At 37.9% G+C, this 15,337-nt stretch overlaps 1 protein-coding gene and 1 non-coding gene across 2 annotated transcripts; both read right to left on the reverse strand.

The window, feature by feature from the left end:
* Window positions 1-2,743: 2,743 nt before the first annotated feature.
* Window positions 2,744-15,288, reverse strand: LOC764571 (single-strand selective monofunctional uracil DNA glycosylase). Its single transcript, XM_011683418.2, has 5 exons — window positions 15,189-15,288; window positions 9,241-9,375; window positions 6,690-7,041; window positions 5,859-6,242; window positions 2,744-5,525 (listed from the first exon to the last, which is right to left on the reverse strand). The coding sequence occupies exons 2-5, from the start codon at window positions 9,333-9,335 to the stop codon at window positions 4,995-4,997; spliced, it is 1,362 nt and encodes a 453-aa protein (XP_011681720.1). The 5' UTR covers window positions 9,336-9,375; window positions 15,189-15,288; the 3' UTR covers window positions 2,744-4,994.
* On the reverse strand, window positions 14,987-15,058 carry TRNAT-CGU. The gene has a single exon. It is a non-coding gene; the product is annotated as a tRNA-Thr (tRNA).
* Window positions 15,289-15,337: the final 49 nt, after the last annotated feature.

A 15,337-nucleotide genomic window follows, 5' to 3' on the forward strand; every position in this document is an offset into this window, starting at 1 on the left:
GACACGATCAAGAGGAACCTTAAGCGGAGGCAAATTGAAACCAAGACTTGGACAACTGCTGCAGGCCAGCGAGCTGTATGGAGAACAGCTGTAAAGTGAAAATGAAGGCGGTCATTGTCGCTTCGCGACAGACAGCTACTACTATTCAAATATCATATATCATTTCGTATAATTCTTTTACTAGTTTTACTGTTTAAGGTTGCTGTCCCGACCAACCCCCTAGGGTTTTTATACAGCAACCGAATTCCTTTTTTTTTATACTGTCAATATTGTACTATGTTAATAATAATTATGAATAGACTAAGTAGTATTTTTATGTTACTGTTTTTTACTATGGAATTGAATAAATACTGAATACTGAATACTCCTTTTCCTTATGAATATTCAGTCTTACTCTTAAATTCTATCATTGCTATTGGTTTATGATGTATTTCATTTGAATATTCTTTGCCTAAAAAAGTTCAGTATATGATGCCGCATTGTATATATAATAAAAGAAAGACATACCTGCACTGGACATGATCTGAGTCCGTTGTATTGATTTAGGGCTCTGCTACTTTCATGTTTGAGATTTAGGAGAGAGGATTTAATTGAGTTGGGTGGTGGTTTTTGGATGATTGGTGTTTTAGAGATATATTGGTGAGAGGTTATTTTTATTAGTTTAAAATACCACTGAATGTACCCGAATTACAAGTGAATCCGCTTCTCTTATCGATCACCCGTTAACAAACAATATAGAGATGATCAAGTCCATGGTGTTTATACGCAATGGAGTAAGCGACCATTCGATGAGCTATCTCATCTGGAAAGCGCATCAAACTCAATCTGGTGTAAAGTATACAACGTATAGGAAGTCTAGAGGTGTAAGTCTGATCTCTCACAACAGAACTGGGTGGAAGTCGAGGAGGAGAATGGTATTGATGAAGCCACTGACAATTTTTGAAAAACTATTGTCAATAAACATATGCCCCTTTAAAAAAAAAAGAGTTCGAAGCAATCAAGCCTCATGGATAAATGAAAACACTTTTGAAGCTATGAAGAAAAGAGACTTGACAAAATCCAAAGCTATAACGACCCAAAATCTAAATGCCTGGAAAGACTATCGTGTGTTAAAAAACAAAGTTACGCCTATGATCAAGAAAGCGAAGCGCAATCATTATACGGAACATCTAACTAAGGATCAGAAATGTAATAATTCATGGAAAACATTGTCTTTATTAATACCCAAGAAAACTCAATCTTCTCAGCCTCCACCTTGTCAGGGCCGCCGAGCATGGATAACCACTTTAATCGAGACATTTTTCAAATGTTGCTACCGGGTAAATTTCTAATTCTACAGTAATTGAGACTATAGTTTCTGATAATAATGATACCGGAGTGGAATATCTGTTACAACTTTCTACTGTAAGTGAATGTGATATTTTGAAAGAAATACAACTAAAAAATAAGAAATCAGTAGGTTTGGAAGGAATATCGATAACGATTTTAAAAATGTCCACAAATGAAATCATTCAACCTATCAGCTATCTGATTAACAAATCCATTATCCAAGGTATAGTTCCAAAGAAACTGAAGATTACTAAAATAGTCCCTTTACACAAAAAGGATGATAGATCAATCCCAAATAACTACAGGCCAATTTTCATACTTTCTTGTTTATCTCAAATCCTGGAAAGGGGATCCAAAAACAGCTTGCGCAGCACTTGCATAAAAACAACTATAGAGCAATCAGGTTTTCGTCCAAAACACTCTATTTCTACGGCATTGATTATTAAAAGTCACGGATTATTCTTTCTGGTCCCCAGCTGCACTTGAATGAAAATAGGCAATCCAGCCGTCTGTTTTCTCTGTATTTCATTGTACATTCTTTCGTTCTTATAGTGTAGTTGTTTTTTGTTTTCAATTTAATGCCATGTGATTTTTTTTTCTTGCTTAATACCGGTATGTTAACTATAATGATGTAACTTATTTTGATTGTATATATATTTTGATGGTTGAACAATAAATGAAATGACCTGTACATTATGTATAAGTTTATAGAATTTGTGTTATTTTTCTTTTTTTTAACTTTCTTTTCATAGTAACATATTCTTTTTATATGACGGGAAAAAAACACATTGCCTCTTTTGACCATTTCTTCATTAATATTAAGGACCTAGATTCCTGCTTCCCTACTGACTCACCTGTCGGGGTTTCTATTCTTTTCTCCCTACTGACTTCTCATCATTTCCATTGGTTCTCCTAATTCTCTCTCAGGCTATTCTATTATTTTGGACTTGTCCATTTTCTGCTATGTCCTTTTTTAATGTTAATTTATTTGAATGTTCTGCAGTGAGCAGTATGTATTGAGAAATAAGGCAGTGCACTACAGGATTCAGCTTGTATACATCTACTTATTTTGGCTCTCATTTTCCTACTAATTTGGAGTTTAGTTAATGAGTTTTATTGGTGACTAATATTTGACTGATTATGGATACTGATTGACTGTTTGTGGGGTGACATTCTCAACTATAATTTAGAAGGTTTACATTTATGTTCAAACATTGTCAGATTATTGGTATGTTCTCTTATGTTCCGGGTATTTGAATAAAAAAATAACATAAAAAAGTGTCAATCAGCAGTATCATTTTGTATTATTTTTCCTCTGCAATTCAATTCAATATACCCTGCATCTTTGCCACTGGTTACAAAGATAAAATATATACTTCCTCCAAATCATTCTGCAACATATATACACAGATGGTTAGAATATATAGATTAGCATATTTATTTGCAGAACAGTAACAACCATACAAATTTACAAAATACATACATTCCAATATATGCAACTACATGCCAATAATCAATCAGCAATGGCATATAATTCACATTGACCCTAAACAATGTGAAATCATCGAACCATTGATGTGGACTTCTGTCTAAATCAATTTTGTTTTCATCTATCAATGAAATTCAGATCGATAAATTTCTTAAATTAATATGGTTCCACTTACTCATAAATTTAGCACCAATTATGACAACAATTTACATGATGGCATTCAGTGTAACACTGATTTGAAATATTAAGCATCAACTTATCTATGCAGTATAAATTTGAATTGAAGAAATGGCATTCTATCATTTCTGTTCTGTAAGTCAACCTACCAAGAAAAACCATATATTGTAAAAACCAACTGTTTTATTTCATGGTGATCCGCAATTTGAAATCCCCATATACAATGTCAAACCATGATCAAGTTCTGTTACCTCACAAACTAATTTTTTTAACCTTTGTGTAACCAAATCACCAACATGATATAATCATGAACAGATTAAGAATATGGGGTATTACTTATACTGCATATGAAAATTCTAGGTCTCTGGTTGGTCAAAACTGCAGGCATGATATTCGCTACTGAGTGCTGGGCAGTATAGCGAAAAATATTGACCGGGCATTGTTCTACTTGCGTGTGCATGTTAAGTAAACAATGGATATGCGCAGTAAGAAACGCATAATGCTCCTAGTCTGGTAAATTTCCTTTGACACTACAAATAAATAATGTGGGATACAAAATAAATATTGACTGCCTATTTTTACAAATAAATAATGTGGGATACAATATAAATATTGACTGCCTATTTTGGGGGTCACAGTTAAAACTACAGCTCCACAGTTATCTAGAGACTGCACTATGCACAATAGTTTCAAGATCACCTTAGGCAATTAGTTTTAACCGTGCCCGTCAAAGCAGTCAATATTTTTATATAATTCATTCTTCATGTGGAGAAAAAAATGCCTCTTTGTGAGGCATCTTCAAGTGTAAATAAGATGTTTATTTAATTATGGACTAGAATTAATTTTTTTTAAGTTAATAAATGAATAACTATTCAAAAATAAATTCAAAGTCTCCTTTTTTCTGTTTTACTTGTACTTGAACATTGTATGTACCACCATAGTTGCCCACAATTTAACATTGTGGTGCTGTAATAGATTGATGGCCAGCTGCAAGGCAAGCATGGCAGTTGTTTTCCACTCTACTTTTTAAAGATAAATGTTGTGTATTTGATCAATGTCTTTCTGCAATGTCTGTGAGATTCTCAGGTATGCCTATTGTTTATCTAACTTACAAACATAATCAAAGTATGAAATTCGCCTACAAAGATTTTTACGACATGGCTCAAAAATATATATAACTGTAAGACAGTTTAGTCCGATTATTTGATACCACTTGCTTTTCACTTCAATTCAAAGATGTTGTGATACCTGTATCAACTGTGAACACAGAGAGTAAAAAGAAAGTGAATTGGCTGAACATTTGATACAAAGTTAACTTATCACATCAATATTCTACTGCTACTGCCAGTACTCCTACTACTTCTACTCTTCCACCTACTTTTGCTACTCACACATATAATTATATGTGACTTACATTTTAAAGTTCTACATTATACATATCCCTGCCAAAACAAAATGAAATCATACTGTTGGTTAAAAAACAATAAATTTACACATACAACGTGATAATCCTAAGGAACAAATTTTCACTGATGAAAAAATAAAGTGACATACAACTGGTTTACTGGAAATTTTTTTTTTTTAAATGAATCATACAATTTAAAAAAAAAAGATTCACAACAGCCCATGTAGGATTACACCACAATCATTTTAGGATTCTCAAGAAAATGTTGAATTTGTGAACATGACAATGACACATTATCTGCATCCTCATCAAATTATTATACTTTCAATGAATTGCGACAGGAGTTAGTCATTCAGGAATGTCTCTCTTCGTTTGGCACTTCTAAATAAAAAATAAAGGCTCATGGGGTCATTTTGTTGAAGTCATTCTTTCCAACCCAATATTGAAGTTGGACTGATTTAAGTCAAAACATTTTTACTCTTTGTTCAAATACATATCCACCAAAGATAAATATGCATGATGGCATTTTTTCAGTTCTCACAATATCCAAAACTGGGTTAGTATGGTCAGGCTTCCTGTTCCAAAAGTGACTAACTATTTACTGATATACTTCATAAGATCAAGATCTTCTAAGCTCTTTTCAACAATATTTTGCCATCCCTTGTTAGCAGCAGGATTAATAGGACTTGGGTGCATGATGGTAACCACCCGCACCCCTTCCACCCCTCCCTTCTCGAGGGCCTTCTTGGTCCTAGCCTCGGCAAACTTGCCTATCCCTACCACCACCTTCACCCCCAGCAGTTGGATCAACCAACATAGATAGTCATCACAGACATCATTCAGAGGATTGCGCATCTCGATCTTCATGGACGGAGGAGTGACGTTCTTGCTCGTTGACGTCATGAACACTAGAGGGCAATGGTTGTACACAAAACATTCCTTGAAGAAGTTCTCTGGAGTGCCACACAGATCCTTCCATAATTTCCAGAAACGCTGTCCACTGACCTCACTACGGTTACAGTCAAGTCCAATGATGATACGCTTGGGATGTTCCTTTGGGGGTCTGCCAACATTCCCTGTAATCTTCATCCAGTCTTTCACATAGTTGGTTTCTCCAAATGGTACCTACCAATAAAGCAATTTCCAACAAACTGAATAAAAGTGGCACAATGCATTGCTTCATTTTTCAATAAGCTTTTATTTATATGTTCATATCCTTTACTTAGAAATATCAATGCGAGGACACTTCACTTCTTCACATCATTTCTTACACAAGTAATGACGTTATAAAATGTTAACTGAAAGTAGATTTGCAACTGTTATTCAAAATATACAACTTAATTCTTAGTGTAAAGTCCTTTCCAGTTATTGGTGAGTAAATGGTACTTATCTTATAGTTGCAATGGTTAACAAAATACTCTAAAAAAAACCAACTTAAAATCAATGCATTTGATTTACCCCATTCTGTGCCATCCCGAATGGACCAGGATTCATTCCAAGAAAGAGCACAGACTTGGTTGAGTTGCCATACTTTCTGACGAAACAGTCATGAGTCTCCTTGGCATATTCCAGAGGATTGTAGATGTAACTCACAGGGTCGCCAAACTTGAGCTTGTCCAGTTCTCTCACCATGTCCTCCATTAGCGAGATGAACTTTTCTGCAACGCTTTCGTCTCTATTTGACTGAGTTGTTGCAGAGCTTGGGAGAGGTGTGGGTGGTGGAGTTGTTGGCAAGCCTGATGCTGCTGGTGGTGGTGGTGGTGGTGGTGTTGTCACAGACGTTGCAGGATTATCTCCTGATGGTCCACCTGTCTTGAGCTTCTTGCGAGGCATTATGATTCTCTATAAAATGATGAAAATATAAGTCATGAAAGGGAAAGAAAAATTTAAGATAAATATCATGATTTGATGATTGATAAATACCCCCCCCCCCCCTCCCAAACTTACAACAATAAAAAAGTGGGGGGTGGGAGATAATAGGACACTGCTAACGTTTAAAATTCACAGATAGGACATACGTGACATGTTCATAATTCCAGCAAAGTTCAGGCCTGATGTCAGAGGGTTATAGAACAGATAAAGGAATATAATAAGTAACATTTCATACCAAATGACGAAGAGCAAAGTATTTTATTCTATGGTATTGGTGATTTCACCAGGATTACGCACAGTCACACACACTCTCATTGTTATATTATAAATGCTTCTGGCATATATGTGTTCCCATCTATTATAATCGGTTGTGTTATTCTTATAAAATCTGGTTACTTTGAATAAATTTTCCCTTACATCAATGTTAACAATTTCCGAACGGACTCGTTGCAGCTGGCTTCTGATTTCCTTAAATGTGGGTATATCTGGCGGATAGTGGTTTCCTGTATCTCGAACAGTGTCGTATGCCCTCCTTATGACAAGAGTTGGATTAGTTCTGAGCAATGCAGTTGCTTCGTCAATAAATTGTCTTCGACGGATTCGCTCATCATCAGGTTCATGCGTGTGATCCCCAAGCGGCCGCTGTTGAATATGAATCTCCGGATTTGTATGATTAATGTTGAAGCGGTTTGTTATGATTGTTTCACCACAGTTGACTCTTGCACATCGCCAATAGATCCGAGTGTGTGAACTGTTGCTACGGGTGTATCTACATGCAGCACATCAATTTAAAGAAAGAGAGAAAGAGAGAGAGAGAGAAGTTTTCATTATTTATTGTTTTGACTCAATTCTATGAAAACAGGTGCAGTGATGGAGAAGAAAAAAACTTTCTACCATTTATCATATTATTATTAGAAGTTTATCATCTAATATGCATACCACTTAGTATTCTAATGCTCAGAACTAGGTGTTAAAGGGCAAGTCCACCCCAAAATAACTTACTTCCAATAGAAGCAGAAAAATCAGACATACCAATCAAAAAAAAAGTTTTAGCAAAATCGGATAACTAATAAGAAAGTTATGAATTTTTAATATTCATATAAAAATCTATAATTATGAATATATATACAATGTTCAGAAAATAGTATCAATTCTTCAAAGTTCATAAAACATTTTACGAAATGTCACGCACGTTAAATGATTCAAACCATATAACCTGGGCAAATGCGTTCGAAATCACATTTTCGGGGATAAAAAGGGAAATTATATTGGGATAAAAATATATAAAGCAATTGATATTGATGAGGCAATGACGTCACAAACAAATAACCAAATAGGTAAATTGTGTAGTGATTTCTCCATTGTTCCATACGCATACCGGTAGTTTTTCATACTAGGAAGACTCTAGTAATTAAACAAAATACAGACCTGAAGCAACTATTTTTCATAAAATGTTATCAGTTAGGATTGTAAAAAAATAGTTGATATTGTGTGGATGTCAGGGTTGTGAAAAGTATAAAGTCATATAATTTTAACAATAAATTTACTTGCCCTGATAATTCTAGATGAGATTACATGAGGAATAACAGTTAATGAAGATACCAAATCGGCAACTGGGCAACAGCATACTTGCTCTGGGCAAGCGGCCAAGTATTTAAAGCATGATTGGAGGGCAATTAAATGTTTCACAATTTATCTACTTTGATATATTTCAAACACAATATATTAAAAACAAAAAATATGTTTTTACGACATGACATGAGAGCATCATTTTCATGTAGTTCTACGTACACAGATAATCCAAAAAATTCTACAAATTTACACACTATTAATTGCCATTTGTCTAGCAAAATTGTAATTCAAAGACTTGCTGACGCGTGTAAAAGTGATAAAGATCAAATATTCGGGCAGGCTGGCCTATATACAAGTGGAAATTAATTCTGGCTGGATTCTTACAAGATTATCTGAAGATATTTGACACATTTGGCTCTCAATAATGTGGAAAGATATCATACACAATTACTATTTGAGGAATGGAATTCCAAACTCCAGCTAAAGTATCAATTTGAAATGAAACACCATACCCGGCTCATAGCTGTGTTTCCAAAAAGAAGGTATCCATCCCAGTTACGTTCAACAAGTGGTGGATATAATACTAATCAATCCATTATTTTCTTTGATATATGTAATAACTATTACACCATAAAAGCTACAGGGGTACGAAAGGATCGGGGTGTTGAAATACCTCTCTTCAGCAAAAAAGTTACTGTTTCAGGTAGTCAAACACACCAATTATCTACACCACTGAATGAAGCTAAAACACCCTCATTGACAAAATCCTGGGTACGACTATGCCATGAGGCAGGGGCGAATCCAGCCGACAAGGGAGGGGGTCCAATTTGTGAGAAAATATTTAGCGACTCGACCGTCCGAATAAGCAGAGGGGGGGGGGGGGGAATAGGAACTCTCTTTATTTTTTTACTCAACAGCCCGCCCCTCCCTTTGAGCAAAAAATACTTTTTTTGGGGGGGGGGCCGGGGGGCCTATTATTTTGGCCAGGGGAGGAGGCCCCTTGGATCCGCCCCTGCCAAGAGGCATGATAATTATTGTTTGATACAAGATTCTGCTCAGAATACTGGCTCAGGTCTTATATAGACTCAATGTTTTGAAGGAGAAGATGCAGAACTCCTTTAAAAGCTGAAATGCTGTTGGCCAGACTCCCTGTCTAAGGGCGCCAAGCTGAGCCTGAGCACAAGGGCTGAGGCTGGTATGTGCCCTGCCCAAGACCCAAAATGCACAACATATTGATTATTGTTGAAGTGATAGAGCCAAGCTTATGTTGAAAGTCTAATTTACCACTTTAAGGCATATACATTTTATGAGAGAAAATGTTAAAATACCAGGTACCAACTTTTAAGGGGTATGAACTATGATTTATTTAGAGCAAAACACAATGTAGCCCACGTACCTATAGCCTCTGTAGGTCAAAACTCTCCCACCTCGCCTGTCTGCATGTGTGACAGACGGGGCATCAAGTGCCCCGAAGTGATTCAAGGCTGCCATGTCATAAAACGTTCAAAGTACGATGCAACAAAGGTTGTCTCTATATAATTATCAAAGATAAAAGATAAAATATACTTTTTTTAAATACATAATACAGGGCCCGCCACCATTCACATAATGCCAAATGGTCACAAAATCTTATATTATTTAGCTTAAAATCTTGAAAATCTAATGGCGCAGCATATGGTCAGATCGATTGTGGGGGGGGGGGGGTGATTGGTTGTTTATATACACTATACCGGGGCAACCCTTTTATTTCTTTATTGGTTCAGAAATGTATGTTTTCAATAAATGTTTTCGACAAATATTTTAAGCAAAGTGTTGTACCCCCCCCCCCAATAGCTAACCACAGCCATAGGGTCCCCCATCCAATATTTCCCTTATTATCATTTTGTTTGCTTAATATTTATATTATATTGACTGGGCTTGAGGAGTATATCAGATATATTAAGCTAAGATCATATTGCCCCGAGTCGAAGACGAGGGCAATACGGTCTTAGCGCGGTCAATATTTCTGATATACCCCGAAAGAAGCCCTGTCAATTACCTAAACAAGGCATTTTTAAGCAAATTAATGATAGGGGCCAATTAAATTTTGGTATCATTCTTGCCGGTCCATCTGATTTCAGGTTATTCAGGTAGGTATGTAATTGTGAGTAACAATGTGTGTAATTGTGACGTAACAATGATTGTTACTGCGCGTACACTTTAACGCCTACACGATACTGTGCGTAAAGCGCACTGAGAAGATGGCTCAATATTGCCCTCTGATTTAGTACAGTGGTTTACGGGGCAAACCCGGAAGAGGGCAATATGGCAAATATTCACCGCTCCGGTTTCATATTCGGAGCAGCGTGCAAAATACGACTTTTTATTTAGCAGCTAAAATGCCTTGTATAGGTAATAATCATAAATAGCGACCCTCATTCGTTCTTATACGTAGCATTATGAATAGCGGTCGACCCTCTTCTTGGATTATGAATAACAACCCCCTGATGAGGGGGTCACTCCTAACATGACTAGCTATATGCACCAGCGTCCAGAAAAAGCACTAGCTGACCGCATAAGACCAAAAAGGGTACCTTAATTTACAGGTTCACAGGTTTCGATATTTTCTTACAGGTTTTCAAAGCAATTTTTAACAATTTAGAGGTGTTAAAATGTGTAATATGCCTTCTAGGCAGGGGGGCAATACGGGGAGGGGGGGACACGTCCCCCTCTGAAAATATAGCAAATACTGACTAAAGACTACAACACACTCTTATGCTCTGGGGGGCCCAAGAGTGCGCATTTAGACAAATAAAACTGCAAAAATCTTCTCGCTCGGTAGCTACACTACCTCGCATAATATCCTTCAAAATGAACAAGTAAATATTGTAGAAAAGTGAAGTGTGAAAAAAGTGGTTCCATGACACATGCTCCGCCGACGATTGCTCCGCCGACATTTACTCCGCAAAACGCGACAATTGCTCCGCGACATTTGCTCCGCGACATTTGCTCCGACGTCAAATGCTCCGCCGACAGGTGCTCCGCCGACAGTTGCTCCGCCGACAGTTGCTCCGCCGACAATTGCTCCGCCGACAGATGCTCCACCGACAATTGCTCCTCCGACAATTGCTCCGCCGACAATTGCTCCGCCGTCAATTACTCCGCAAAACGCGACAATTGCTCCGCCGACATTTTCTCCGCCGACATTTGCTCCGCCTGAAGCGACACTTGCTCCGCCGACATTTGCTCCACCGACATTTGCTCCGCCGTCAATTGCTCCGCCGACAATTGCTCCGCTTGAAGCGACAATTGCTCCGGGGACATTTGCTCCGCCGACAATTGCTCCGACGACATTTGCTCCGCCGACAATTGCTCCGCCCAAAACGTGTCCCATTAAATACAAATGCTACTAGTACTACGACAAATGCTTCGCCGACAATATTTTTTTTTCACGGGTTGTTTTTGTTTCTTTTGTTTTTCTTCATTTTCTGAATGCATTTCATGAAATTATGTAAATGAAATGAAATGAATGAATGTTGATAATGTGGGAGGAAAAAGCAGTTGCCTAAAAGTCATTTCGAATATACTGAAATAACTTTCCATCTATCACTGTACGTCCCACATAATGTACACTAAACACTCATTACATGTCATGGGAAGTTTTTTTTTTTTAAAGTGGAGCAGCAAGCCACATTCCCCAATACGCGCATACCTCCTAGTTAATTTCAAACAGCTCATCAATATGTAAGACCTGAAATTACCTCAATGAAAGAAGACTAATAACATGAGAGGAAAGAAAAGAGCAAAGAAGACAACCGTTTTTCGCTATTCCCCATAATGTTTGATTTAAAAAAATAAAAAATAAAATTATAGCTCCTTACGCAAGTTCTCCGGCGAAAGATAATTACTCCGCTCAAAATCTGTTTCATGTATTACTCATTAGCTGATCCAAAGCTCAAGGCTATCTCTCTCTCTCTCTCTCTTTTTCTCTCTCCCATGCTCCTCCTTTTCCTGTTTACACCGTTTTCTTGTCTTCTTTGCTCTTTTCTTTCCTCTCATGCTATTAGTCTTCTTTCATTTCCATCACTTCTTCTCTGCTCCCCCTCTCGACTTCTATTTCTCTCGTGAAATTGAAACGTAAAGTAATACAATCATGTAGTACATTCTTGTTTAGAATAATATTTTCAATAATATCCAGTCCATTTTCTAAAGGTTTCTTTCCTTTAGTTAAGTGTATGTAGCTTTAATGTATTATGTTAGTGTGTAAAACACTCCGTTTCATTCGAGTACTTTGTTTTCACTGAATAATTTAAGGGACTCACGAAGCCACCGGAAGAAGAGCAATTGGCTTATCATGAAGAACTAACATCAAACTGCAACAAAATGATTTGTATAAATGTGAATAAGCAGAAAGGCTGCCATCTCATTTTCCCGTCTGAATGGGTTCTCTTCCTTACGTATATAAGTGCCCTTATTTTCTAAACTTCCATGATGACCTAGTACATTGTATAATGCTTTACCTAGTAAGATGCATTGATCGAGGTAATTTCAGGTATTACATATTGATGAGCTACTTGAAATTAACTAGGAGGTATGCGCGTATTGGGGAATGTGGCTTGCTGCTCTACTTTTTTTTAAAAACTTCCCACGACATGTAATGAGTGTTTAGTATACATTATATGGGACGTACAGTGATAGATGGAAAGTTATTTCAGTATATTCGAAATGACTTTTAGGTAACTCCTTTTTCCTCCCACTTCATCAACATTCATTCATTTCATTTCATCTACATTATTTCAAGAAATGCATTCAGAAAATGAAGAAGAAAAAAAGAAACGAAAAAAATAGGTGTAAAGAAAATATTGTCGGCGAAGCATTTGTCGTAGTACTAGTAGCATTTGTAGTTTATGGGACACTTTTTGGGCGGAGCAAATGTCGTCGGAGCAAATGTCGGCGGAGCAATTGTCGCTTCAGGCGGAGCAATTGTCGGCGGAGCAATTGTCGGCGGAGCAAATGTCGGTGGAGCAAATGTCGTCGGAGCAAATGTCGGCGGAGCAATTGTCGCTTCAGGCGGAGCAATTGTCGGCGGAGCAAATGTCGGCGGAGCAAGTGTCGCTTCAGGCGGAGCAAATGTCGGCGGAGCAAATGTCGGCGGAGCAATTGTCGCGTTTTGCGGAGCAATTGACGGCGGAGCAATTGTCGGCGGAGCAATTGTCGGCGGAGCAATTGTCGGCGGAGCATCTGTCGGCGGAGCAATTGTCGGCGGAGCAACTGTCGGCGGAGCAATTGTCGGCGGAGCAACTGTCGGCGGAGCATTTGACGTCGGAGCAAATGTCGCGGAGCAAATGTCGCGGAGCAATTGTCGCGTTTTGCGGAGTAAATGTCGGCGGAGCAATTGTCGGCGGAGCATGTGTCGGGTTACCGAAAAAAGTACATTGCTTGTTTTTGAACTATAGTTTTGCTATAGTATAAGGAATGTAATTTTTTAATACAACAAAACTTCAAAAACCTGTGAGGGGGAAGTCACTTCCGTGCCGTCACCTTCATCCCTCTCGCACTGGCGTACTGATGGGGGGGGGGGGGGGTAATTGACCCCCCCCCCCCCCCAATAAAATTCAAACATGGTTTATTTCTAATTCGATATTGGTGATTTACAACTGTTGCTGAAATGGCATGATTTTCCCAAGAGCCCCCTGGTTGCTCGATCATCTGACCATAATTAAATGCCTAAAACCCCTGAGCTTCCAGAGGCTCTGCCCCCTGGACCCCACCAGGGCCCTAAAGAAGGCCCCTGGATGCTCACCTGACCGTAATGTAATGCATAAAACCCCTGAGCTGAAGGGGCCGACTTTGCCCTCTGGAACCCACCAAGAGCCGTGTTTAGTGCCATTCTGTACCCTGATCCCGCATTTCAGCCCCCGGCCCCCCCCCCCCCCACTCCGAGGTCGGAATGACCCCATGCATGTTACCAAAATGTTCGGTAAAGGGGTACTTTTCGTGCGACAAAATCCGACCCGAGAATTGTAAAAAAAGGGGCGTATTAACTTTTCACCCGGAGATTTCGTTAAAAAGGGGGTGTTTTTTTTGGGTTTTTTTCTCCCGTCTCTCTGGACTCCTGAGAAATTATTCTGAATTTAGGGGGGTACATTGAGCATTTTTCATGATTTAGGGAGGTCTCCAAGGCAGGAAAAGCCCGCGAAAGGGGAGTTCGGAAATGTTGGCAGTCCTCAGATAGGGGGTGCTTTCAAAAAGAGGGAACGAGCATATGCGTACCCTAAATAACTCTGAGTGAGGGGGCCGGGTTTCAGCCTTCAGGATGAGAAAAAGGGTATCTAGAAGTATATGATTGGTTAACATATAAATTTGCTTTTGGTGAAATTTCAGCAAAATCTATGGATGAGAAATATGTTTTTTGGATGAGGAATGTGAAATGTAATGCAAAAATGACGGCCCGATTAGCAATTTTTGCATATACATACAATTTTTTTGTGACTTTTTGTTTTTGTTTTTTGTAATGAATAAATCTTGTCACATTTGAGATCACAACTCTTTAATTGTTTTAAAAACAAAGGAAAACAAAGCACATGATTTTAGGGCGTTTACAATTGGCATAACTTTCTTATTACTGGGGCTATTATTAGGATGAATGAGGCATCAAATAAAAGGTCTTATAGAGCTTGAATTCTGAGATTTAATTTTTTTGTAACATACCTACTGTCAGTGCAGTGTCACTGCACCGCTGCAAGCTATAGCCAAAAATATAGGCAATAAGATCATGCAGGCCATGAAGATTGGCAAGATGTCAGGCTTAGATCTAAATCTTTCTGTTGTCGTTGATGCTCATTAATTATACATTATGACAAGCACTGTTTTTTGTGTTAATATAGCGACCTATATAATACTATTAATAACTGTGAAGTCATAATGCACATTTTGCATTGCCATGGCATTAGTTTGTTTTGAGGCCATGACCATGAGGGATACACAAATGTCAAGCTACGGGACTCTGTCTGACTCTGACTGAAAGCCACATCACATGTACTGTGTGATGTGTGTATGATTATTATATTATTTCAACTGCTATAATTTTGGAATAAATGTTATATTATCACATAACACTTCATATCTTTCATTTACGACAATTCCTAATTAATTCAAAAATAAGGCCTGAGAGGGATTCGAACTCTCGATCTTCTGTTTACGAGACAGACGCCTTGCCACTTGGCCACCAGGCCTCCACGACTTCCATTGCCAAAATTACATTACTCATACTAAACAATGTAGTCAAAAAAGGAAATAGCTGCAAAGAAGCAATAAATTCATAATATTTTAAGATATTTTACTTTAAATTGATTTCGAAATTACCTCGAGGCCAGAATGTAGAAATCAGGAGCACCAAAAATCAGTTATTTGGCTTTCTCATCTGCGAAATCCCCAGCTGAATTTCGTCTATGAAATATGAAGATCCTCGTTCTAAAGAACTTCTATCGAAATTTTCTAATTTTTATTGATAA

This window comes from Strongylocentrotus purpuratus, unplaced genomic scaffold, assembly GCF_000002235.5.
Source record: "Strongylocentrotus purpuratus isolate Spur 01 unplaced genomic scaffold, Spur_5.0 spur5_scaffold_6, whole genome shotgun sequence".
Classification (NCBI taxonomy): domain Eukaryota; kingdom Metazoa; phylum Echinodermata; class Echinoidea; order Camarodonta; family Strongylocentrotidae; genus Strongylocentrotus; species Strongylocentrotus purpuratus.

Excerpts from the sequence above, each read along its gene's own strand:
- LOC764571 (XM_011683418.2), bottom strand. The coding sequence starts at position 9,335 with ATGGCAGCCTTGAATCACTTCGGGGCACTTGATGCCCCGTCTGTCACA. Across the intron at positions 7,042-9,240 it reads TTGACCTACAGAGGCTATAG|ATACACCCGTAGCAACAGTT; the intron begins GTACGTGGGCTA and ends TGCTGCATGTAG. Across the intron at positions 6,243-6,689 it reads CGGAAATTGTTAACATTGAT|AGAATCATAATGCCTCGCAA; the intron begins GTAAGGGAAAAT and ends ATCATTTTATAG.